This window comes from Artemia sp. Qi Xiang Cuo, chromosome 3 (assembly GCF_049724085.1).
Source record: "Artemia sp. Qi Xiang Cuo chromosome 3, ASM4972408v1, whole genome shotgun sequence".
Taxonomy (NCBI): domain Eukaryota; kingdom Metazoa; phylum Arthropoda; class Branchiopoda; order Anostraca; family Artemiidae; genus Artemia; species Artemia sp. Qi Xiang Cuo.
Window position 1 is genome coordinate 30,897,907 of NC_142796.1, and position 26,576 is coordinate 30,924,482.

The following is a 26,576-nucleotide window of genomic DNA, read 5'->3' on the forward strand; positions in this document are numbered from 1 at the left end:
TACAAGACAAATCTTACGAGGAACGTCTCACCATACTCAAACTCCCTACCTTAGTATACCGTAGGAAAAGAGGAGACGTAATAACAACTCGTAAGTTGCTAGAAAATGACCTATTAAGTCATGTCTTTTCCCTGTCATTCCCAACTACCACAAGAAGACATACCAAGAAGCTGCAAGCCCCCTGTTTCATCTAGCAAGAGTGCCAACAGTTCTTCTCAGTCTGTTCCGTCCCACTCTGGAACAGCCTGTCTGAAGCCACCGTCCAATCTAAAACTCTAGATGCCTTCAAGAAAGGAGTTGATCAAGACTGGGCCAACGCTGAATGGAGGCAGAACTGGAATGTCAAATCATAACCTTGAAACACCTACAGCAAGATTTCTACAGGAGGTTCAACGCCACCTTATCTTGCTGGACATGCGATTTAAGGTAATGTTCCTGGTCATGTCCAGCCTGCAAAGTTAACCCTCCCCCCTCTAGTGAGGAAGCTATGATAAATAAGCTAGCATCAGTTATGGATAATTCCTTGAAATCTTTTAAGGAAGATCTTAAGCAGGAGTTTCCCACTACTAGTCAGTTGACAAAAACTCTTTCCCAACTGAGAACTGACATAAAAAGTGGCATTTCTGCCCAAGTTAGCAATATTGCAAACAGGGTACCAATCATATATTGAAAATTCATTACAGTCAATTTTCTCTACTCCAACAGTTCAGGACCTAGTGGTATCTACAGTGTCGTCTAAGTTGTCTCAACTTCTGTCAGCCCAATTATCTGAATATGATGTTTGTCAGATAGCACATTCAGAGCACCAGCATTTTGAAAGACGTCTTAATACTGTTGCTCATGCTATCCCCCCTCAGACTGTTGATGTAGTTTTCCTGTACAATTATCTGTTGCGCAATTATGGAGTTGACATTGGTGCCCCCCCCCCTGGCCCAAGTAAAAAGACTTTCTAATAGCCATCAAACATCTGGTAGCTGCCCCCCTCCTCTTCTCTTCTCTGTACCATCAACAGAATTTAGAAAGCAAATTATACGGAAATCCTTTGAAACAAAAGGACCAATCAGTTTTTATGGAGATAGTCCTAAGGAAGATTGCATAAAGCACAAAGCTCTAGTTGAGGAGCTGAAATGCAGAAAAGCTAAGGGAGAGGCAGATTTGGTAATTTGTAAGGGTGTAATCATTAAAAAAAACTTGCCAATTGTAGCAATCCACCCAACTGCTCCTATGTCCCACTAATGTATGTGCCTCCTTTTACCTCTAATAATTGTTTAAATATTTATGGACTTGCATCACCTAATTCTGTCTCTCAATGGTCTAGTAGTGAACATAATAATAATAGTTCCCTTTCTGATGTTGACATTTCTCTTATTTCTTCAGCAACAACTTGCTTACCTGATGTTTCTTCTTTGTCATTTCATAGTGCTGTATCCAACAACCTTGCCAGTCCTTTAGTTCCTGCTTCCTCTCAGGGAATGAGATTCCTTAGCTCTATGTTGATAGCCTCCCTAATAAGCTTTCTGAACTTTCCTTTCATATGAAATCTGAAGGAGTAGATGTTGCTGTAATTACAGAAGTTTCACCAAAAAAGACCTCGTCAGTTTTAACTCCTGATGAAATCAAAATTGATGATTACCAACTATTTTCTAATCTGAATTCCCCCATTTGCTACCAAGGAGTGTGCCTTTATATAAGAGATGGACTAGATGTTATTCTCATTCAATTCTCTGAATTCTGATGGAATTGAGTCTGTGTAGATTAAATTACAGAATCAAAGAACTTCAATTGTAGTGGGTATTGTTTAAGCCCCAGTGCTCCCTGTGCTAGGGTGTCTGAATCTAATTTGGCTGCCATGTTGTCTCACATGATGACCAATTTTGCTAGTGACAATCTTGTCCTTATGGGGGACTTTAATCTTCCTGAAATCCATTGGATTGATGGATCTGGTTTTTGTAATAGAGATTCTCTTTTTTTGTCTGTCCTCTCTGATAATTCCCTCTGTCAAACAATCTCACAACCAACTTGTTACAGGGGAGGTCAAGTCACCAACATTCTTGATCTGGTTATACTCAATAACCCAAACCTTCTTATTAAGAATGTTATAACCACACCTGTTGGTAACAGTGACCATGTTGTAATTATTTCAGTTATGTCTACCTACCATTCAGCCTTCTTCTAAGCAACAAAAGTATGTAAACTACAAAATAGTCTCTGAAAAACTTGCCAAAGTCAACTGGAAAAAGCTTATTACTGATGATATTAAGGAGAGTTGGTCAAATGTAAAAACAGAAATTCTAAATGTTGAAAAGTCATGCACCAGAATTTTTCAGGTAAAACAGGCAAAAAGTTTACCTTTTTTAACTACTAAAATTCTCTAAGCTAATCAATAGAAAACACAGAGCATGGAACAGATATAGAAAAAATAAGACCACAGAAAATTATCTAGTTTTCAATTCCTTTTGTAATCAAATAACAAACCAAATAAAGGTGTTGAAGAGAAGGTTTGAGGAAAAACTGGCAGAGGAAGTTAAGGTTAACCCTAAATCTTTCTGGTGTTATGCCACTCATAAATGTAGCAGCAGACGCACAATCCCAGATATCCTGCATGATAGTAAATCACTTGCTGATCCTGAACTGAAAGTTGAAATTTTCAATCAATATTTCTCTTCTTTTTTCGTTCAACCCCAGTATTGTATATCCTACACCTCCTGTATATGATGTATCACATAATATTGGAACCAATTCTGATTACAGATACTTTGGTTCTAAAGGAACTGACATCCCTCAAGCTGCTTGGTCATGATATTTTCTTTTCTTTGGAATACTCAACCGTCTTTTGAACCTCCTGTTGCTTCCAAGCTAATAAGTCATAAAATAACTTTACTTGGTGTGGTGATTTCTTCTGACCTCTCATGGTGGGAGAATACAAAGACAATTGTAAAAAAAGCTAACAGTGCAATCCAAATGCTAAAAACACTGAAAAAAGTTCAAGTTCCTAAGGACAAGCTGAAACTAATATTTTGTACTTACATCTGCCCCTGAGTTGAATAAGCTTGTCTGGTTTGGCACTTTGCCCTTACGCTAGATGAAACTGATAAAATAGAACAAGTTCAGAAGAGATCACTGCAAATCATTTATGGCGGTTCCCCTCTACCTTACTCCTTTTAGCTCAAAGAATTTAAACTTGAATCCCTTATCCTGCTGAGAAAAATTATGCCAAAGATTTGGCTCCTCCCTCCTCAAACATCTGATCTACCAATCATTCCTTCCCACACCTTTTGTCCCTATAAGATCTTGTCCCCCAGGGAAGTGGCTGAGAAGGCTCCAAAACTGACCCCAGTCCACTTTAACACCATGCGCTACAGTAAAAGCTTTGTGCCAAGCTTTGTGAAATATGACAATGATCTCTAGTGTTTTTATTCTTTAGTTTATTTTATCCTGACAAAGTTTTATCAGACAACTTTATTTTGCTAATTATGACTAAGAGACATCATATTTGGGCTTTGCCCACAAGAGCTATGTCTTGTTTTTGAATTAAATGAATTTGAAATTTGTAAAAAAAAACTGGATAAATCTGGCTTTCGTCAATCAACATGGCTTTCGTTCTGGAAGATCTGTTGACACCAATCTCCTTGAAACATATGATCATATCACCAAGTTGCTTGATGTTGGGGTTCCTGCTGACATGATTCTGCTTGACTTTTCTAAAGCTTTTGACAAAATGTGTCACAATCGACTTGCAATGAAATTCTGTGCAGTTAAGCTCAAAGAGAAATCCCTGCTCTGGACCCTTGATTTTCTTTATTTGCGAAACCAATGTGTTCAGTTGTTTGATGACTCTGGAGATTGTATTCTTTCTTCCTCAATGTGTGTTCTGAGTGGAGTTCCTCAGAGAAGTGTCTTGGGTCCTACTTTATTTAATGTATTCATCAATGATGTTCCTTCCATTATCAGCAGTAATTCAACTCTTTATGCAGATGACCTGAAGCTTCTTGGATCAGCCTTGTTCTGTGAAGATCATGCCCTGCTATAAAATAATCTTCAACTGCTGGGTCAATGGGCTGAGGCCTGGCTTCTTGAATTTAATGTTCCCAAGTGCCATATCATTCACTTAGGCAATCAGAACCCATGCTGCTCTTATTTTTTCTTAGGGCACCCACTCTCCTCTGTAAATAATGAGCAAGATCTTGGTGTCACTATTGACAATGAATTAAAATTCAGCACACATGCTAAGAGGTCTCCTGCTGGGGCTAGTTCAACCTCGGGTTTGATTAAGCGTACCATCTCCACTCGTTCTTTTAAAGTCATCAGTCTTCTTTATAAGGGACTTGTGCATCCTAAGCTTGAAGTTGGAATATCAGTTGCCTCTCCATATTTTTAAAAAAATATAAAAGTTCTTGAAGATGTGCAGAGACGTGCCATTAAAATGATATCTGGCATGCAAGAGCTTTCCTGTCCAGTAAGACTATCAAAGTTGAATCTCCCTACACTTGTATACAGGAGAAATAGAAGGGATGCCATTTTAGCCTTTAAGTTGTTGAGGGTTAACATTCTCCCAGCATTATTCCCTACTGTTAGTACCAATTCAAGAACTAAAGGTCATCAACTGAAACTTGTCAACTAGTCTACAACATCTAGAGTCTGTACTCAATTCTTCTCAACACATATTGTCAACAATTGGAACAAAGTATCTAATGAAACTGTTACTGCTGAATCTGTTGATGTTTTTAAACAAAGGCTAGATGATGAGTGGCTCAAAGAGTGTAAATTCAATTGGGATGCTATCAAAGATAGAGCAGCACCTGGTCCCCAGTGATTCTTGCATACAACTAGTCATCATTCTGGAGCTCTACAAGGAGAAATCCTTAGATTGCTCCTAGCTGCAATTTAAGGTATTCTTGATTCTGCAGCCAGTCCTACTTCATACTTATAGTGATAACATTTGATCAGGTTGAAAGCTTTGTTGGTAGTATTTGACTCAGTCATATTTAAAAAGAAAGCACAATATATATTGGCAAGTATCTTAGAGTAAGACCACCAGTACTTGGCCAGTGCCAAATCTTGGCCAGATATTCTGATTAAAATGTATCTTTCATATACATAGACTACATGCTCTTAATCTAGGCCATTATTTGTATAGGGTTAGATTGACGGATTGTTAGGACTAGGTCAGTTGGGATTAGCTGACTACTATCTTGGAAAACATCTGGTTTTTAAACATTTGAATTTACACAAAAGTTACTTCTACACTCTAGTCTACTTAAATACAATTATTCTCTTTTACAATTCACTTGTCTGAGATTAAATTCATCCAAGGCTGACTGTGTCTATGATTAGGATGTATTTATATAACTTCAAGATTGTGTGTCAAAGATTAGGCTCCACTGTTGTCTATCAGTATATTTGAAATTGTGAGTGCTGTATAAGGTAAAATATTCAAGCTAATCACATACTTGTTAAGAAGATTTTGAAACATCAAATGGTGAAACAACCCACTTTCTAAGGAGTATGATAGAGATTTTACAATGATTTAGCTCTTAAAGAGGGAATTAGCTGGTCAACTACTGAATATGTTACTCTAATGGCAAAACAAAACTGTATAATTTTTTTCAAAAACATTGCATGTAGTTGATGTAAATTGTGCTTTGACTCCTACTGTTCCAGTTGTTGAGGGAAGAGGAGAAGGTACTTGGCTAATCTCATTCCTGGCAAAGCCATTCAAGTCAAAGGGATTATGAATGAATTGTTTTATTTTAATTGCAGCTTTATACACCATTTTTCTTTTTTCATGCTTTTAAATGCCCAAGAAAGATTGAACAGTAGAATGAAACAGATTAGCCCTATAACAGCATTTATTGACACTGATAGTCCAGATCACTCTATTGTGTATAGATCTATAATTTTTGTCAACATTGTTGGTGAACATAAAACCTCGGTTCTAGGCAACTACCCCCCCCCCAAAAAAAACACCCCCCTTGGGAAATACCCCCCCCCCCCAAATGGAAAATGAGGCTTTCCAAATTCGAGAATTTTATTTGAGTTGTATTTTTTTTAAAAAAATTTAATTTTTAAAAATTGAGTTGTATTTTTTTTTTTAATTCCATAGGGGAAGGAATTTTGGTACTTGTGTATTATCCACCACTCACTCAAGTTTATGCTGTGTGAAATTCAAGAACAGACTGGTTTTTTGTTAGTGATTTTGTTACTTTAGAAATAAATTTGGGCTGTAGGTTTGCATATTAGGGGGGGAGTAAATCATATGGGGAGTGCATGCCAAATATGTTTGGTACAATTATTCTGCATATTAGATAGATAGATGAGTGTATTTTAAATCCAAATATACAGTCATGAATATGCCCCCCCCCCCCCATTAATATTTATACCCCAGTAAAATAACATAAATTAAAGGCACAAATAACATAAACTTTGATCAGCAATCATCAAAAAACACTTAAATGAAATACCACATTAACCTAATAATAGTACTTAACGCTTCGAAAAACAGTCATTGAAAATAACACCTAACACTTGGAAAAAACACTTAAATGAAACATTACATTTAGGGGGGAGTGGTCCATACTGAGCTGGATTTTGGAAAAATGAATTTTCTTGCTACCTGTTGGGTGTTTTGTTACTTCTCTTGCATCATAACATAGCACATAACAAGTAGGTTTTTTTTGTTTTTTTTTGCAGATTATATTACTGGCTCCATCTAGGGAAAAATCTCAGTGGATCACTATTTACCAACTGGCCCAGTATGGACTGGGTTGGTGCATAGTGAGCCATCCTATGGTACATACTGGGCCGCTTGAAGACTTTCACATAAAAAATCATTTGTTTGTTGTGTTAAAATGGTGCAAAGGTAAACAAAACTTCTAAAAAATGAAACAGATGACAGTCATTTGCTTATAATGTTAAAGTGCTAGAAAAGTAAGAAAACTAAAATGCTATGCTATAAAAAAAAAGTGTTTGGCAAGAAGTGAAAACTACAGATGTTTACCAATCCTCAAAATTAAAGAAAGAAGATGCCCTTGAAGCTGTCCCTTTTGCTGGGATCGGGTTTGAAATCTTCTTCAGAATATCTTCATGGGGATACACAATGGGGTCTTCTTTTTTGGGCCACTTCCACCTATTCACTCCTGCCATGCTTAGCACACCAACTTGAGCAGAGTCTGTTCTTTACCCAAACCACTCCAGGGAAGTATTTGCCTTCATAAAAATTTTCACAAAATTGCCAACTATAATTGTGCCAAAAAGTCCATTATCTGGACATAGCTTGTCTTCTTCCTCCTGTCCAATGTGAAGCAATGAATCATCACTGTCATCATAGAGTGAAAGGCTTCCATCACTGTCCTTGTCAAACTGTAAAACCTGCTTTGCTGCTTTCTGTTGCACTCCCCTTGGCTTTGCAGCTTTCCCCTTTCTGCTGGTTCCTGCTACTTCCTCTGATTTGATTTGTTACTTTACAGGTATATCAGTCAAGATTTTGGATGAGCCTTGCTTCCTACCTCTGAGAGACTGCTTCCTAGGAGCAGCTTTAGCAAAAGGCCTCACCTGTTCTGGACTGAAGGTGATGGAAGATGAGGGTATGTGCATCTGTCTTATATTGTTGGTCATACTTGGTCTTTGAAGTGGAGGGCTGGTACTCACACCTGTGCTGTTAGCCTTTGGGTGAGAGTCCACAGCTACTGTGTCATGATTTGCGGTACTGCTTGATCTGTTCTCCTCACTTTTGCGTCTGTCTGTGAGATATGAGCACAGGAAATCTTGTTCTGTAAATGTGCCTGGGCTGTAAGGCCAAATGTCTGATCTAGTAAACCCACTCTAGATGTTTGAAGGGGTAAATGCGAGTGGAAAGGCTGAACCAACTAGTCAAGCACTATTGTAGATCAAGCTGGTTTTCCCAGATTGCTCAACATACAATTATCCATTGCCCTGCTATACTGGGCCTTGAATGAGAAATAGACACTGACATCAAGGGGTTGTAGCCTGTGGCTGCAGTGTGGGGGAATAGTCAGTAGGACTATGCCATTCTTCTTGGCAAATTCCAGTGCATTTATGGAGATATGGGATTTGTGATTGTCTAGTATGAGCAGCTTTTTCTGCTCAGTTGAAGCATTTAAATGTTGCAAGTAGTTGCAAAACAGTTCTTGGGATACCCATTCAGCTTCTATTCAGCATATGTGGCTGAAATTTCTTTCTGGGAAAGATCAAGTATAGAGGCAAGAAATGTCCAGTAGCAGCAACTGTTCCAATCATCGTCACTAGAGTTCCTCTTTCTGCTGAAGTGACTTTACCTACTATTTTTCTTCCTTTCTCGACATGGACCTTTTGGTGCTTGTGAACTGTTGTCACACCTGTTTTGTCCGTGTTGTAAATATCAGATGCATCAAAGCAGTTTTTTTCAAGCTCAGTGCACAGGTTGTTGAAAAACTGCATCACATTGTGAGGATTGAAGCTGGTTGCTTGACTGAGGCTGGTTGTTTCTGGTTTCCTCAGTGATAAAGTAGGATTCCGAGATATGAAACCACACATATTAACTGGATTTATTGTTTCACTATTATGTCAAGGCCCATGAAATTCACATGCCCTGAGTGCAGACTTTGTGCTGCTAGTGGAATAGTGCAGTGCAGTCAGTGTCAACAGTGGTTTCATCCAAAGTGTGCAGGCATTTCTATTGAGGAGAGAAAACAATGTAGTGAGTGGTTATGTTTAAACTGCCAGTCCCCCCGTTCTTTGAATGATGACCCTGAACCACCTTTAACACGACTTTCTCTTTCTCTACCCCCTGGCTCTAAACCACGCTCTACACCCAAGTCTGCCACAAAACCTAGAACCCCAAAATCAGTTTAAAAAATCAAGCGTCCCAAGTCCCCCCTTGTGTTGACTATGTTAAACATATCAAACAGCTGGCTCATTTCCGACCCAAATACAATTCCCAGTTAGAGAAGAATTCAGAGCATGAAATAGCCATTGAAGATTTGAAAAAAACAAGTTGAAATTCTTCTCAATGACCAAAAAATTGGTAACGATATATCCCATGAACGCGATCTTGAAATTAAAAAATCAAGTGAAAATATCAACTCCCATAATTCCCACCACCTCCTTATGGAAGATGAACTCTACCATCTAGAAAACAATCAAGTGACCCTTAAATCGAAAATCACCAAATTACAAGAGGACTGAAAAAACAATGAACCAATTATAACTACACTTGGGGATCAGAGTTCAGCAAATCCACCATTAATTGCAAAGTATCCCAAGAGAGCAGCAAACAAATACCAACGTGTACTATAATTACTGATGACGCCCTTGAGTTCGGAAATAGTCCAGTGACTTCTAGTTTTTTACACAAATTATTAGATAATAATAAACTAAACAAAGGGATTAATAAGGTTATGGAGAAGTCATTACCAGATGATGACATTGTTATTTTTTTTTTAAAAATTACGAAGGTGATGGATAAAAGGGAAATAAATATAAAAATAAGCAGAAAGGAAAATGTGATCTGCAAGCATTTTGATAGTGGTTTCTGCAAGTTTTGCAAACAATGCAAGTTTCTACGTATTTTTCTTCATTTTATTTCGGGAGTTTGTGTGTCTGATATGTGTATTTTTGACCATGTTGATCTGTGTTCTGTTTTATCTTATATTGAAAAGTCGTGTACTTGTGCTCATGCATCTTCAGGATTGGTGCGCAGGTTCAAAACCCAACGTTTTTTAGAGCGACGCCGAGAGTATTCACGACCCCCCGCCCCCCCACTCCCCTAGTTCGTGTTCCATTCGATTTTCAGTCTTATCCCCTTGCATACTCGATACAGATATACCTCAGGAATCCATCCCTCGAACAATCCTCCGCCCCAAGTACTTACGCGTGCCCAGTCAGTCCAACCCCCACAATCACTTCACTCAATTTGGACCATCCCTAAACCCCCCTCACTCATATTCCTCCCAAAAATCCACTTCCTTTCGACTCCGTTCTTCTCCGTGCGTCCAAGAAGTTACTGGCCGGTTCTGGACTCCCCGTTATTTGCCGAAACAAACCCAACCCCTCCTCTCTCAGACACCCCCCATTGTACTTCTCTCCCTCAGCATAATCTTGCCCCCCCCCCACCCCTCCCATATAAAGAACACCCCCAATTTGACTTATTCCCAGATCACCAGGAAACCTTTCTCCCTTCCCTTGCATTTTATCCCCCCTGGCTACCCTACCAGTATGACTCTGGTTTAAGAGTAAGCAGGCCGAACAATCCACTTGTAACACCTCCATGCAGAGTTTCTAAAACTTCAAATAGTTACCGCTGTTTAGAGTCTCTGCTAGTACCTGCTCAATTAAATGAAATCCTATTTGAAAAAGATGGATTTGATCCCCCTGTCCTTGTTCTCACTATCCAAGTTTAGTCCCCGTCAGGAATTCCACTAGAACCCCAGACCCCATCTGTGATATAAAAAAAGTAAAGTGTAAAAACGGTACCTTCACTAGTCGCTTTCGGTTCCCTAAACTTTTGTTGAGCAACGCTGAAAGCCTTAACTTAGAAAACTTAATGAATAAGACACCCTTTCTAAAATATATAGATTAGATGTAATCGCTATTACTGAAGTTCAAGCTCAAAATTTGCACATGTTAAAGATTAACAATTTTTCTCAATTTATTAAACTCAGACCAGAAAACCACCCTTTGGGTAAGAAAGATGGCGGAATTCTGTTCTTTGTCCGTAAGGATTTATACCCAAGTGAAATCCCAATTCCGTGTCTTACTCCCTTTGGTGAAGTTATGTGGGTGTGTGTCCGACCTAAAGTCTTGCCGCGTCCTTTTAACTTAATTGTCCTGTGCTGTTTTTATTACTCCCCTAATCAGAAATCCGCTGACAAAATAAATTTTATCGAGAAATTACATGCAAGTACTGACTTTGTACTATCAAAATACCCAAATGCAGGAATTTTCCTGATGGGTGACGCAAACGATATGAGACTTGATTCTACATGTAACGCTTGTAATTTAAAACAGGTCGTTAATGTCCCTACTACAAAAGGCAATACTACTCTTGATTTAATTTGACTAATCTTTCGAAGTTTTACAAACCCGTCTCCACTCTGCCCCCTCTTGGGGGTAGTTACCACTTTAGCCTTTTCCTATCTCCGCTGGCTAAAGTTAAACAGTCGTTTTCTATAACTGAAACCGCTTATAGACCTCTCACTGACTCAGGACTTTTCAATTTTGGCTCCTGGACTACTACTGAAAATTGGTCCACTGTGTATCAAACAAATGACGTTGACTACCTGGCTTTGTCCCTCCAAAATTTATTGAGGAGTATTTATGAATTCCACTTCCCTGAGAAAAAATTTAAAGCGTGTTCTACAGATAAGCCTTATGTTACAGAGTCTTTTAAAAAACTTAAAAGAAAAAAAATCAATTTTTTCAAAGCAGGTTGTATTACTGAGGCTAATAGTCTAAGGAAGTTCCTAAAGATAAAATTAAGAAAAGCGGCTTCTAATTATTATAATAGTAAAGTCAAAGATCTATATTATAACAAGCCCAAGCAATGGTACAGAAAAATTAAAGAAACATGCGGAAAAAGTCCTTCCGAAATTGATTTTCATCCCCCTGAACCCCCTAATAAGACTGCCAACGATTTGAATTTGTACCTTGCTTCCATCGTGGAAAGTCTCCCCCCTTCCACTGGCTCAAGTCCAACTATTCCTCCCAATACTTCCTTCCCCTTTATTTCTCCCTCTGATGCTATAAATAAAATTCTTAAGCTCAGAAAATCAAGTATTTGTCCCTTGGACATCCCAGTTTACTTAATTAAAGCCTTTTCGGACAAAATTGCTGAGCCTTTATCAAATATTTTCAACCACATCACAAAATTTGGTAAATTCCCAAGTTGCTGGATACAAGGTTTTATAAGACCTATCCCAAAAAAATGGACCAGTCTGACTTTCGCCCCATTACACTCACTTCTGTTTTTTCCAAACTTCATGAACGTTTCCTCTGTGACTGGCTTAAGGATAGAATTTGTCCGCGTATTGACACCCGGCAGTTCGGTAACTTAAAAAAAACTTCCACCACCCATTACCTTGTGCACTTAATGCATACCATCGTAAGTAACCTTGATAAACCAAATTTTTGGCTGAACCTTGTCTTAGTTGATTTCCAAAAAGCGTTTGACCTGGTGGACCACACCACCCTAATTCGTTCACTACTGGTTAACTTTAAACTTGATCCTCTGTTAGTAAAAATTGTTATATCGTTTCTTTCAAATAGATCTCAAGTTGTTAAATACAAAAATATTTTCTCTAACCCCCTCCCTATATATTGTGGAATTCCTCAAGGAACCTTATTGGGACCACTTTTATTTCTAGTCATGATTAACCATATTGGTAAGGAATTCCCCCAAAGGTGGAAATACGTGGATGACTTGTCGATCCTCAAAGTATGTCACAGGAATATTAAAAGTGACCCCCTTGAAATTCTAACCCACATTTTGGATGAAGCTAAGAACCTAAATATGAGAATAAATTCCACTAAATCAAATATAATGACGATAAATTTCTTGAAATCTACTCCCGCCTTCCTTGACCCTATCCCTCAAGATATTTCTGTGTCTTCCTTTAAATTACTTTGGGTTACAATTTCCTCTAATTTAAAGTGGGATATCTACGTGAAAGATATTGTCGTAGAGCTAATGCGTCCATGTCTCTCCTTAAGCTCTTGAATAAATTTAACGTCCCCCCATCCCATTCTTTAAGGATTTATACTTCCTTTGTCCGCCTGCATCTTGAATATGCTTGTCCAGTTTAGCATCCTGGCATCTCCCGTGATGAATCAGATAAAATTGAATCTATTCAAAAAGGAGCCCTAAGAATAATTTTTAAAGAAACTTTGGTACCATATTCACTCCTTCTAAAAATGGCCAAGCTGGAAACTCTTCAGCACAGGAGAGGAACACTGTGCCTCCGTTTTGCAAAAAATGCAATAATAAACCCTCGCTCGGAAAACATTTTCCCCAAAAGACACTCCCCATCCAGACACCGCCTGCCACGTACTGTTTCTGAACCCGTTCCTATCTTGTCCCCCATCCTTTGTTTAACCTCCAGATATGAAAAAACCTTTGTCCCCTTCATTCCTGATCAAATAAACCACTAGTTTTTTTTTGTTTTTGTTGTTTTTTTTTGTTTTTTTTTTTTCGTACTGATGATACCCATGCTTGTGTCCGTTTGGTTCTTCTTTTTCCTCCCCTTTTTATGTACTCTATTTTAAACCATTTTAACACTATTTTTATCTCAATTTTTTTTTTTGGTTTTGTTTTAGTTTATGCCTTTTTAACTTTCTTACATTTGACACTTTTTGTTTTTTAGACTAATGAATGGCTTTGCCTTTCTGATATTGTTTTTGGCATTGTCTAGCCAGTTTTTTAGTTGTTGTGCTATTTCTATGTTTTTTTTATTTATTATATGACCCCGAAATTCAAATTCGGCCATTCTTTAACCACTTTTTCGTGGTCAACCCATGCCTGGGGCATTTTTTTATTATTTGCTAATGCAAACTGATATGCAAGTTTCCTGGCCTGTATTTCAGTAAGCCCGTAGCACATGTTTGAAGCAATGATTAAGTAAGTGACCAAAGCAGCTTCTTCATTGGGAGAAAACACAGTGACAAATCCATGCTTTCTGGCAAGACTGGCTGAGACTTTCTAGTCATCACTGAAATTCTTGTATTGGTTGTACTGCTGCTGAAGCGTTGCTCTGGGAATGCCAAACATACTTCCAACCGTTTGGACACTGATACCTTCACAGACCTTATTCAAAGTTAGTCTAGTATTCTCTTTGGATTCAGTCTGCCATACAGCTGCATCCTGTCTGTACTGTTCTATCTGGCCCCTTTGGGACTCTTGGCATTTTGAGACTTGTTTCTGGTTGTAGACCAGTTCCTAGAACAAAAGTACTTTGATTAGCAAATCATTTTCTTGAAGAAACTTGAGCAAAAAATCCTATGGTACATAGTGAGCCACTGACCCAGTGTGTACTGGTTCTGAGTGGCTCAGTATGTACCACAGGCCATCTGTTCTTTAAAAGTGAAACTGCCTGAAGCTGGTTGTAATAATAGGTAAAAGATGGCACTGTTTATGCTCTCTGATAAATAAGGATTCAAACAAGGTAGAAAACAACCTTCTAGAATAAACCATAGCAGAGGAAGATTAAGAAGTGCATACAAGAAATATTTTTCCTAGGTTATAACAAAGAGGTTAAAGAGACCTGGGTAACAACGAAGATAGAAACATAGGCTATCTTCAAAAATGGACAAAAAAATGGCCATCTTGTAAACTATGTCAAAAGGCTTGAGGGTCCTTTTTCAACTCAGTGGATGGCAGTTAAGCTTAGTGGCTCACTTATCTATGCTCAGTATGTACCACTTACCCCTACTTTTTACTGGGATTTTTTTTCAATGACTGTTTCAATGAAAGAATTGTTTTCTGACTTCAAACTGTCCTAATACTGTACCCCCTCCCCCCCCCCATGTGCAAATATATAGCCCAAATTATATATTTCCCATATATTCTGTCACTTGTCTTTGTCTTGTGCTGAAAAAACCAGTTTGTTCTCAAAAACAACAAAAAACCAGTTTGAAAAGTTTTAATAGCATTGTTTAGCCAGTTTTTTAGTTGTTGTGCTATTTCTATGGGGCTTGTGATAGTCATTTTTTAAAATAAATATCTTATCTTACATCCATTCTTTGACCACTTTTTCGTGGTCAACCCATGCATGGGGCATTTTTTTTTTATTTGCTAATGCAAACTGACATGGAAGTTTCCTGGCCTGTATTTCAGTAAGCCCGTAGCACATGTTTGAAGCAATGATTAAGTAAGTGACCAAAGCAGCTTCTTCATTGGGAGAAAACACAGTGACAAATCCATGCATTCTGGCAAGACTGGCTGAGACTTTCTGGTCATCACTGAAATTCTTGTATTTGTTGTACTGCTGCTGAAGCGTTGCTCTGGGAATGCCAAACATACTTCCTGCCGTTTGGACACTGATACCTTCATAGACCTAATTCAAAGCTAGTCTAGTATTCTCTTTGGATTCAGCCTGCCATACCGCTACATCCTGTCTGTATTGTTCTATCTGGCCCCTTTGGGACTCTTGGCATTTTGAGACTTCTTTCTGGTTGTAGATCAGTTCCTAGGACAAAAGTCCTTTGATTAGCAAATCAATTTCTTGAAGAAACTTGAGCAAAAAATCCTATGGTACATAGTGAGCCACTGATCCCGTATGTACTGGTTCTGAGTGGCTCAGTATGTACCACAGGCCATCTGTTCTTTAAAAGTGAAACTGCCTGAAGCTGGTTGTAATAATAGGTAATAGATGGCACTGTTTATGCTCTCTGATAAATAAGGATTCAAACAAGGTAAAAAACAACCTTCTAGAATAAACCATAGCAGAGGAAGATTAAGAAGTGCATACAAGAAATATTTTTCCTAGGTTATAACAAAGAGGTTAAAGAGACCTGGGTAACAACGAAGATAGAAACATAGGCTATCTTCAAAAATGGACAAAAAAATGGCCATCTTGTAAACTATGTCAAAAGGCTTGAGGGTCCTTTTTCAACTCAGTGGATGGCAGTTAAGCTTAGTGGCTCACTTATCTATGCTCAGTATGTACCACTTACCCCTACTTTTTACTGGGATTTTTTTTCAATGACTGTTTCAATGAAAGAATTGTTTTCTGACTTCAAACTGTCCTAATACTGTACCCCCTCCCCCCCCCCCCATGTGCAAATATATAGCCCAAATTATATATTTCCCATATATTCTGTCACTTGTCTTTGTCTTGTGTTGAAAAAACCAGTTTGTTCTCAAAAACAACAAAAAACCAGTTTGAAAAGTTTTAATAGCATTGTTTAGCCAGTTTTTTAGTTGTTGTGCTATTTCTATGGGGCTTGTGATAGTCATTTTTTAAAATAAATATCTTATCTTACATCCATTCTTTGACCACTTTTTCGTGGTCAACCCATGCATGGGGCATTTTTTTTTTATTTGCTAATGCAAACTGACATGGAAGTTTCCTGGCCTGTATTTCAGTAAGCCCGTAGCACATGTTTGAAGCAATGATTAAGTAAGTGACCAAAGCAGCTTCTTCATTGGGAGAAAACACAGTGACAAATCCATGCATTCTTGCAAGACTGGCTGAGACTTTCTGGTCATCACTGAAATTCTTGTATTTGTTGTACTGCTGCTGAAGCGTTGCTCTGGGAATGCCAAACATACTTCCTGCCGTTTGGACACTGATACCTTCATAGACCTAATTCAAAGCTAGTCTAGTATTCTCTTTGGATTCAGCCTGCCATACCGCTACATCCTGTCTGTATTGTTCTATCTGGCCCCTTTGGGACTCTTGGCATTTTGAGACTTCTTTCTGGTTGTAGATCAGTTCCTAGGACAAAAGTCCTTTGATTAGCAAATCAGTTTCTAGAAGAAACTTGAGCAAAAATCCTATGGTACATAGTGAGCCACTGACCCAGTGTGTACTGCTTCTGAGTGGCTCAGTATGTACCACAGGCCATCTGTTCTTTAAAAGTGAAACTGTCTGAAGCTGGTTGTAAGAATAGGTAAAAGATGGCACTGCTTATGCTCTCTGATAAATAAGGATTCAAACAAGGTAGAAAACAACCTTCTAGAATAAACCATAGCAGAGGAAGATTAAGAAGTGCATACAAGAAATATTTTTCCTAGGTTATAACAAAGAGGTTAAAGAGACCTGGGTAACAACGAAGATAGAAACAAAGGCTATCTTCAAAAATGGACAAAAAAATGGCCATCTTGTAAACTATGTCAAAAGGCTTGAGGGTCCTTTTTCAACTCAGTGGATGGCAGTTAAGCTTAGTGGCTCACTTATCTATGCTCAGTATGTACCACTTACCCCTACTTTTTACTGGGATTTTTTTTCAATGACTGTTTCAATGAAAGAATTGTTTTCTGACTTCAAACTGTCCTAATACTGTACCCCCTCCCCTCCCCCCCCCCATGTGCAAATATATAGCCCAAATTATATATTTCCCATATATTCTGTCACTTGTCTTTGTCTTGTGCTGAAAAAACCAGTTTGTTCTCAAAAACAACAAAAAACCAGTTTGAAAAGTTTTAATAGCATTGTTTAGCCAGTTTTTTAGTTGTTGTGCTATTTCTATGGGGCTTGTGATAGTCATTTTTTAAAATAAATATCTTATCTTACATCCATTCTTTGACCACTTTTTCGTGGTCAACCCATGCATGGGGCATTTTTTTTTTATTTGCTAATGCAAACTGACATGGAAGTTTCCTGGCCTGTATTTCAGTAAGCCCGTAGCACATGTTTGAAGCAATGATTAAGTAAGTGACCAAAGCAGCTTCTTCATTGGGAGAAAACACAGTGACAAATCCATGCATTCTGGCAAGACTGGCTGAGACTTTCTGGTCATCACTGAAATTCTTGTATTTGTTGTACTGCTGCTGAAGCGTTGCTCTGGGAATGCCAAACATACTTCCTGCCGTTTGGACACTGATACCTTCATAGACCTAATTCAAAGCTAGTCTAGTATTCTCTTTGGATTCAGCCTGCCATACCGCTACATCCTGTCTGTATTGTTCTATCTGGCCCCTTTGGGACTCTTGGCATTTTGAGACTTCTTTCTGGTTGTAGATCAGTTCCTAGGACAAAAGTCCTTTGATTAGCAAATCAGTTTCTAGAAGAAACTTGAGCAAAAATCCTATGCTACATAGTGAGCCACTGACCCAGTATATACTGTTTCTGAGTGGCTCAGTATGTACCACAGGCCATCTGTTCTTTAAAAGTGAAAATGCCTGAAGCTGGTTGTAAAAATAGGTAAAACATGGCACTGCTTATGGTCTCTGATAAATAAGGATTCAAACAAGGTAGAAAACAACCTTCTAGGATAAACCATAGCAGAGAAAGATGAAGAAGTGCATACAAGAAATATTTTTCCTAGGGTATAACAAAAAGGTTAAATAGACCTGGGGGAAAGCGAAGATAGAAACATACCTTCAAAAATGGACAAAAAAATGGCCATCTTGTAAACTATGTCAAAAGGCTTGAGGGTCCTTTTTCAACTCAGTGCATGGCAGTTAAGCTTAGTGGCTCACTTAGGCCTACCTATGCTCAGTATGTACCACTTCCCCCTACTTTATACTGGGATTTTTTTTTCAATGACTGTTTAAATTAAATAATTGTTTTCTAACTTCAAACTGTCCAAAGACTGTACCCCCCCCCCCCCATGTGCAGATATATAGCCCAAGTTATATATTTCCCATATGTTCTGTCACCTGTCTTTGTCTTGTGCTAAGCTGAAAAAAAAACTAAAGAAAAAACCAGTTTGTTCTCATGTTTTACACAGCATAAACTTGAGTGAGTGGCCCATAATAGCTTTTGACCCCCCTACTTTATACTGGGATTTTTTTTTCAATGACTGTTTCAATGAAAGAATTGTTTTCTAACTTCAAACTGTCCAAAGACTGTACCCCCCCTCCCCCCATGTGCAGATATATAGCCCAAATTATATATTTCCCATATGTTCTGTCACTTGTCTTTGTCTTGTGCTAAGCTGAAAAAAAACTAAAGAAAAAACCAGTTTGTTCTCATGTTTTACACAGCATAAACTTGAGTGAGTGGCCCATAATAACTTTTGACTCTTTTGTTGTAGCCTATCTGATGATAGAATTACTAAATTTCAGTAAAGTTTTAATAGGCCACTTTTACCTTTATTTAATGGCTTTTTGCTTTTGCATGACTTGTTTATTTTTTTGTTGTTAGGTTACTTGGTGTCATTAGTGTTCCTTTTTCTTTGTCTAGAAGTTATGTTTATTTTCTTTTGTTTACATTGTATGTTTTTCCCCTTAATTTTCTTCCTTTTTTTCTCTTCTACTCTGCTTGTAATGTTTTGTTGCTTTGAGCAAGAAATATCATATTTCATCCTTTAGATTCTGGTTATACAACCCAGGATAATATATTTTATTTATATTTCAGGCTGGATTCCCTTTTATGAAGCCATTGCCTAGCAGGTTTGTCAAGCAATATAGATGTTATCCATTTTCAATGCTCACAGATGATAAACAAGACCTAGGAAAAGGAGGGAAAAGTAAGTGGCACCTGATTTATTTTTTGAGTAGGAACAGAGTACTATTGTTTGTGATATCTATCTATCACAAAACGATAGATATTACAGTCCTATAGGCTCATCTCAATACAAAATAGCAGAAAATAGAGACAACACTTCTGGTTACAGCAAAAAAAAAAAAAAAACACACATCACAATCAGCCCCGGATTTTAACAATAGGCCTAGGTCTAGGGGCATACAATAGCAGGGGGCACAACAAATTATCACTGAGGGATTTTTTTCATAACAAAGCCGGACTGGTGTGATTTATCATCAAAGTGCCAAGTGCACTCTGCCAGCGTGCTGCCTTTTCACAGAAAAGTGATTGTAAAACAATACAGGAATTTTGTGGCCACTTATGAACTGTCAGATGTGTCCCAAGAATGGCAGTTGAGAGTTCGGTGTCACTTCTCTCTTTCACTTTTGGCTCATCAATTGCGTTCTGTTCGGTGCTTCCACTATCCCTGAATTTTTGGGGATTTCCCTGAAAATCTCACAAAAAGGAGCAGCAAAAACACTTGGGCCTAGAAGCGTCAAAGCCTTAAATTCAGCCCTGATCACAATAACAAAAAAAAGACAATAAAGAAGAACTGAATGTCTGGGTATAGGTTGGTAGCTTAAATGAAACGTTCCATAGGTACCAAAACCATAGATGCTACAGTTCCATAGAACTGTCACATTACAAAATGACAAAAAGTGAACTATATTTCTGGAAACAATATAAAAGAACTTCACAATAAACAGAAAGATTAAAAACAAGGATCTGATGTCTGGATATTGAATGGCACCATAAATAACATAAACCATTTAAATAACATATTTCATATGTTTATCATATTACATGACCAATATAGGTACCTCACAATGAACAAGGAACCAATATACCGTACTAGGACCATAGATATTATGGTTAAGTATGCTGTCTTTTGTAAAATAAGGTCCCAAACCAAAGCTGTTTTAAAAACAGGAATTTTATTTGTTGAAACATCAGGGTCAGGCAACCAGAGGCTGTTTTAGGGAAGGGACAGAGGGGGCACTTGCCCTGGGCATAGAAATGTTAGGGGTGCATAATTTCAAATAAATAACGTAACAGTTATAATCATTTTGTACTTTTGAAATTTCGTTTTATTAAAATAAAATAGAGGGCACAAATAATAAATGAAAATATTTAATAAACTATTAATTAATTCATAGAAAAAATTAAACAATAACTATTAAAATAATTAATTATAATTAAATAATCTAAATAATAAATTAACATAATAAATAATTGAAATTATTGAACCCAGTAAAGGAAGAACCACAGCCCATAGTAACCTAAAAAAACAAAACAAAAACAAGTTGTATAAAAAAAACTGACAAGTGAGAAAAAATTACAATTTATAGCTGATGCAGGAAATTGTTCTATTATCTCAACTAGCCTTATTAGTAAAATGCTATTTGAAAAGCCAAATTATGGAAATTTCGAAAAATAGCCTGAATTCCTATTATGTAAAATTGTATCAAATTGAAGCAAAAAGAACACTATCGGGATCTCCAAAAGCCAAATTATGGAAATTTCGAAAAATAGCCTGAATCCCTATTATGTAAAATTGTATCAAATTGAAACAAAAAGAACACTATTGGGATCTCCATGGCCAAAAACCCTATTCAAGGAACTCATAGTTTCATGACTTGAACAACAAGGAAAATCACTTTTTTGTATGGATAACACTGATGTTCTTTTCCTTTTTATTTTTTTCTCTACTGCTATCACAGCACTGGAACATTATAGAGAGCTGTTTAATGGCTCGTTTCAAAGGAAATCGCTACATTAAGTGTTTTTGTATTTAAAAAAGCATAATGTTAAAAATGTAATCAATTTTTCGACAGGAAACTGCATCTTTGTGTACAAGATTATAAATGATGTCATATTCGTATAGTACAACCATGAATGATGCTATAGTTTGATTACATGATGGTCAGTTGCAACTTGGGTTCATTCCTTACTATAACCAGCTAAGAAGAAACTGAAAGCTTCTACCTGTGTCTGATATATAGTCATGGTTGTATCATTATAAGTTCAGCAGAAGGTTTGTGTCTAAAATAAATGTAAAAGTCTTAATTGTAAAATATTTTCAGAACCAATTTATTGGAATTTTATTAAGGAGTGATTTTGGGTGTGGTTAACGAAAAGGAGTAAGCAATTATCATAGTTACAGCATCTGCTGCAACTAGGTGAAGAACGAGCTCTAGCTCATAGTAACTGAAAATTCGCGTAAGTGTTTCGAAAAAAAAACTGTCAAGTGATGGAGTCACCATTTAAGGTGATTCAGGAATTGCAAATATTAGATTTAAGGTTAAAAGTTTCTACTATAAGACACAATAGAAAAATAACCCATGTGGGTCACACCAGACAGATTGTAACGTCAAACATGATAACACATCCACAATTCACAGTTACTGCAGCACAACGTCTGTGGGACTCTCCTCTGGAGAAGGAGGATCGAAGTTCAAGTGTCTGTGGTAACGAATTGATTTATTGATTTGACTTAGTGATCGCCGTGGATTTGTTTTTGGTTGTGCTGCTACCCTGGTTGCAACTATCTCCTCAACTAATAGAAGTAAAGTTTATAGTGGTATTTTTAGACCTTTGAAGCAGGATTTTTAGGACTTCAGGTAGGATTACCGAGGGGAAGCAAGTAGAAGCGTTGATTTCGATATCAATGTAGGGAATGAAGCAAAACTTGCGGTATCTGAAATGCATCACACGCTAGGAATTATAATGCATTTTCCCAGCTTTACGGTAGCACTGAAATGGATAAGAATTAAGACATGGATAATCTTTAAAGGTGGTTAAAAATATTTATAGTTGTTTTCAATAGAAACATTGCTAAGGTTTATGTATAGTTTGTGTTTAGTATCTTGAGTGGAATACGATTTGAATAATGCTTTAGAGCAGTGGCGCAATTCTTGATGTGTATCTCACTCTAAACGTTTTCAAAGTCTAGTTGAAAAACAGAGTAGAACCGTTAACACTAGTTAACTGAGAAGCTGGCGTAAGAAAGGAGGAGTTGCTAGGGAACAAAAGGAGCTACTTAAATTATATGGGTAATGTCAAGGCTATTACACAGATGAGCAGCACTCAGTAATAGGTCGTATAATTTTCTTATACAGGGTAGTAATGCTTTGCAGGTTAAATCTTCTGAATATTCTTTTGATGCAAAGCAAATTGTAATTTGCTTTGCAGACAGCTGATTCTTGTTTATCAAACTTCATTTATCGAAAATGATACCGAAATTTCGGACAGAATCAATAGAACATACATCTGCATCATCAGGGAGATACTGGTATTCTGCGTATTGGAGAACCCTACTGTAAAACTTTCAAGCTCCTATATACAAAAACGTGGAATTTTTTCATTTTTTGCCAGAAGAAAGATAACGCTTGTGTGTCAATTTTTTTTCTATGGGTGATCGTATCGAAATAATGGTCCTAGAAGATCAGGAGAGGGTTCATTAGAACAGAAATAAAAAATTTTAGTGCGCTTTTTAAGTGACTAAAAGATTGGATGGCAACTAGCAATGTATTCATGTATGAATGTATTTCAGTATTTTGGATGCACAGTAGCTTATTTTAGATTACAGATGTACAGGGTGTCCACAGTTCAGTTCAGTTCATTTTATTTAACATCAAAAATACATTTAACTAATATACCTGCCTCAAGAAAGATACAAAAAGTACTTGCGACCGGGCGGGTACATACAACTCATCTACTAACTAATAATCATAGGCAGCGCCCTAGCGCTACCTAAGTAAAGAACGATGTGGGCACAATGTGTGTTTTTTGTTGTTTTTTTTCTTAAGCCGGGCACTTCGTATCGAAGGAGTTGTCGTAGAAACTTCGAAAAGGGCTCATTCGATTGGAAATTGGAGTGGCTAGTGCCCTTTTTAATAGTCGAAAGCGATTGGAGGGCAACTAGCCCCCCCCCCTCACGCCATCATTCCCCCAAGCACATCCAATCAAAATTTTGAGATAGCCATTTTGTTCAGCTTAGTTGATTTCCAGGTAGAAAATATGTTTTTGAGGAGGACACTCCCCACGACCCTCGGGGCAAGGGTTTTGAGTTATGCCCTGAGGGCATATAAGAACGATGTTGGCACAATGTCCTATGTATAATATTTTTCCTTTAGATCAGGGCACTTCATATGGAAGGGGTCATCGTAGAAACTTCAAAAGGGGCTCATTCGATTGGAAATTGAGAGTTCGAGTGCCCTTTTTAATAGTCGAAAGTGATTGGAGGGCAACTAGCCCCCCCCCTCACGCCATCATTCCCCCAAGCACATCCAATCAAAATTTTGAGATAGCCATTTTGTTCAGCTTAGTTGATTTCCAGGTAGAAAATATGTTTTTGAGGAGGACACTCCCCACGACCCTCGGGGCAAGGGTTTTGAGTTATGCCCTGAGGGCATATAAGAACGATGTTGGCACAATGTCCTATGTATAATCTTTTTTCCTTTAGATCAGGGCACTTCATATGGAAGGGGTCATCGTAGAAACTTCAAAAGGGGCTCATTCGATTTGAAATTGAGAGTTCGAGTGCCCTTTTTAATAGTCGAAAGTGATTGGAGGGCAACTAGCCCCCCCCCCCCCTAAGCCCACCATTCCCCCAAACACATCCAATCAAAATTTTGAGATAGCCATTTTGTTAAGCGTAGTTGATTTCCCGACAGAAAATATGTTTTTGAGGATGATACTCCCCCACAACCCTCAGGGCAAGGGTTGTAAGTTATGCCCTGGGGGCATATAAAGTTTTGATAGAAAGTGTTGTCGTAGAAACTTCAAAAAAGGCTCATTCGATTGGAAATTCAAAGGGCTATTGCCCTTTTTAATAGTCGAAAGTGATTGGAGGGCAACTAGCCCCTCCCCCACGCCCATCATTTCCCCAAACACATCCAATGAAAATTTTGAGATAGCCATTTTGTTCAGCGTAGTTGATTTCCAAATAGAAAATATGTTTTTGGAGGAGGACACTCCCCCACAACCCTCGGGGCAAGGGTTTTAAGTTATGCCTTGAGGGTATATAAGAACGATGTTGGCACAATGTACTATTTATTATTTTATTTCCTTTTGAGTTGCGTACTTCATATGAAAGGGGTCGTCGTAGAAACTTCAAAAGGAGCTCATTCGATTGGAAAATGAGAGTTCTAGTGCCCTTTTTAATAGTCAAAAGTGATTGGAGGGCAACTATCCCCCTCCCCACGCCCATCATTCCCCCAAACACATCCAATCAAATTTTTGAGATAGCCATTTTGTTCAGCGTAGTTGATTTGCACATAGAAAATATTTTTTTGAGAAGGACACTCCCCCAGAGTCCTCAGGGTAAGGGTTTTAAGTTATGCCCTGGGGGCATATAAGGTTTTTAAAGAAGGGGTTGTCGTAGAAACTTCAAAAATAGCTCATTCGATTGGAAATTCAAAGGGCAACTAGCCCCTCTCCACGCCCATCATTCCCTCGCTCTTTACGCTAAAGTTTTTTATTGTTTAAAAAAATAAAGTTGTAAGACAGAGTCAAACTTTAGCGTAAAGAGCGAGGCGTCTAGGAGCAGACAACACCTTTCATATACAGAATAATTGTTGTTCGTTTTAAGTTTTAATGTCACTTCTTACTTTCAGTTAAAAAATTTATTTTTTTTATTTAATTTCTGAACGTTTTTGAATTAATGCAGCTTTTATTTTGGCTCACCGTACATGAATAATTAAAACGAAATTCGCATATTAATTTTATTTTTTTGGCTAAATGGCTTTCTCGAAATTTCGTTCTGACGTAACTTACGAATTAACTTACATAACGAATTTCTATATTTGTATGTTTATTACGTATATTAGGGAGTTCGCCTCCTAGTCAATACCTCGCTCTTTACGCTAAAGTTTAAACTTTGTTCGAACCACAAACCCCTGAATCACAAAGACCGGTTAATTAGAATAGGTAGCTCTTTTGAAAGTACTGAAAAAAACTTTAGCGTAAAGAGCTTGGTAATGACTAGGGCACGAGCCCTCTCATATACTTACTAATTTTTGTTCGTGTCAAGTTTCCATTCTGCTCCTTGCTCTCAGTTAAAAAAAACTTGTTTTTTTTTATTTAATTTCTGATCGTTTTTTAAATAATGCTGGGAATTCCGGCATCCCCTTTATAGAAATTCCACTTCTCCCAAGGAACTGTCCTTCATGGAAAGATTTTCCCCCGTAACCTCTACTCCGACCCCCTCCCCCCTAACCAGAAAAAATTCTTCCTGAAAACACCTGTATACTTCCCAATAACCAATACTATACGTAAACAATGGGCAAAGTTTATAACTTGCAGCCCTTCCCCCAGGAACTTTGGGAGATTAAGTCATCCTCAAAGACATATAAATTAGATTTTCGACTATGCTGAACAAAATGGCTATCTCAAAATTTTGATTGGGTTACTTCGGGGAAAAAATGAGCGTGGGAGGGGGCCAAGTTGCCCTCCAATTTTTTTGGTCACTTAAAAGATCGCTAAAGCTTTAAATTTCCGTTCGAATGAGCCCTCTCACGATATTCTAGCACTACTGGATCAATATGATCACCCCTGGAAAAAAAAAACACTCATCCGCGATCTTTCTTCTGGCAAAAAATACAAAATTCCATATTTTTGCAGATAGGAGCTTGAAACTTCTTTAGTAGGGTTCTTGGATACGCTGAATCTGATGGTGTGATTTTCGTTAAAGTTCTATGACTTTTAGGGGTTGTTTCCCCCTTTTTCGAAAATAAGGCAAATTTTCTCAGGCGCGTAAGTTTGGAATGGTAAGACAAAACTTCGTAAAATTTGTATATTTGAAATCAGCATTAAAATTTCATACTTTTAATGTTCCTATTGGTATCAATATTCCGTTTTTAGAGTTTCGGTTTCTATTGAGCCGGGTCGCTCCTTACTTACAGTTCGTTACCACGAACTGTTTGATTATTAAAAATGATGCCATTTCACTTGTTGATAGATAGTCTTATCAGCCATCCGTCCTAGGGCAGAACTAAGGTAGATAGTCATGGAATAGGGGTAATTAATTAAAATAGTATATGAATTTCTATAAGCCATTTAAAGGCAATTGGAGACCCCAAATAAAAGGCTTTCAAAGATTCATGACTGACCATGTTCACAGGACTTTGAAGACAATTGGAGTAGAAATGACCCTATTGACACGATCAGAACACCATATTTGGGCATGGAATCCCTAGGGAGAACACGTTTCCGAGAACTTGATTGCGTAATCGATTGGGAATTTGGAATACCTGTGCTGTCAGTCATTAATCAAATTGTTTCCGGGCAAAGTTTATTAATGTCTGACAGGTGCTGTCAATCATTAATCAAATTGTTTCCGGGCAAAGTTTATTAATGTCTTTGATTTATTTCCAAGGAGAATTGTCTCCGGAG

The 26,576-nt window shown here is 37.7% G+C and overlaps 1 protein-coding gene across 1 annotated transcript; it reads left to right on the plus strand.

Annotated features, from left to right (window-relative positions):
- Nucleotides 1-279: 279 nt before the first annotated feature.
- On the plus strand, nucleotides 280-21,669 carry LOC148953997 (uncharacterized). Its single transcript, XM_089086070.1, has 3 exons — nucleotides 280-426; nucleotides 19,014-19,125; nucleotides 21,584-21,669. Exons 1-3 carry the CDS (start codon nucleotides 280-282, stop codon nucleotides 21,667-21,669), a joined length of 345 nt encoding a protein of 114 aa, XP_088942196.1.
- Nucleotides 21,670-26,576: the final 4,907 nt, after the last annotated feature.

Bases quoted from the DNA above. Each gene is read 5' to 3' on its own strand.
- LOC148953997 (XM_089086070.1), top strand. From the start codon at position 280: ATGCCTTCAAGAAAGGAGTTGATCAAGACTGGGCCAACGCTGAATGGA. The intron at 427-19,013 runs GTAATGTTCCTG...TTTATATTTCAG, and splicing joins TGCTGGACATGCGATTTAAG to GCTGGATTCCCTTTTATGAA. The intron at 19,126-21,583 runs GTAAGTGGCACC...CACAATTCACAG, and splicing joins CCTAGGAAAAGGAGGGAAAA to TTACTGCAGCACAACGTCTG.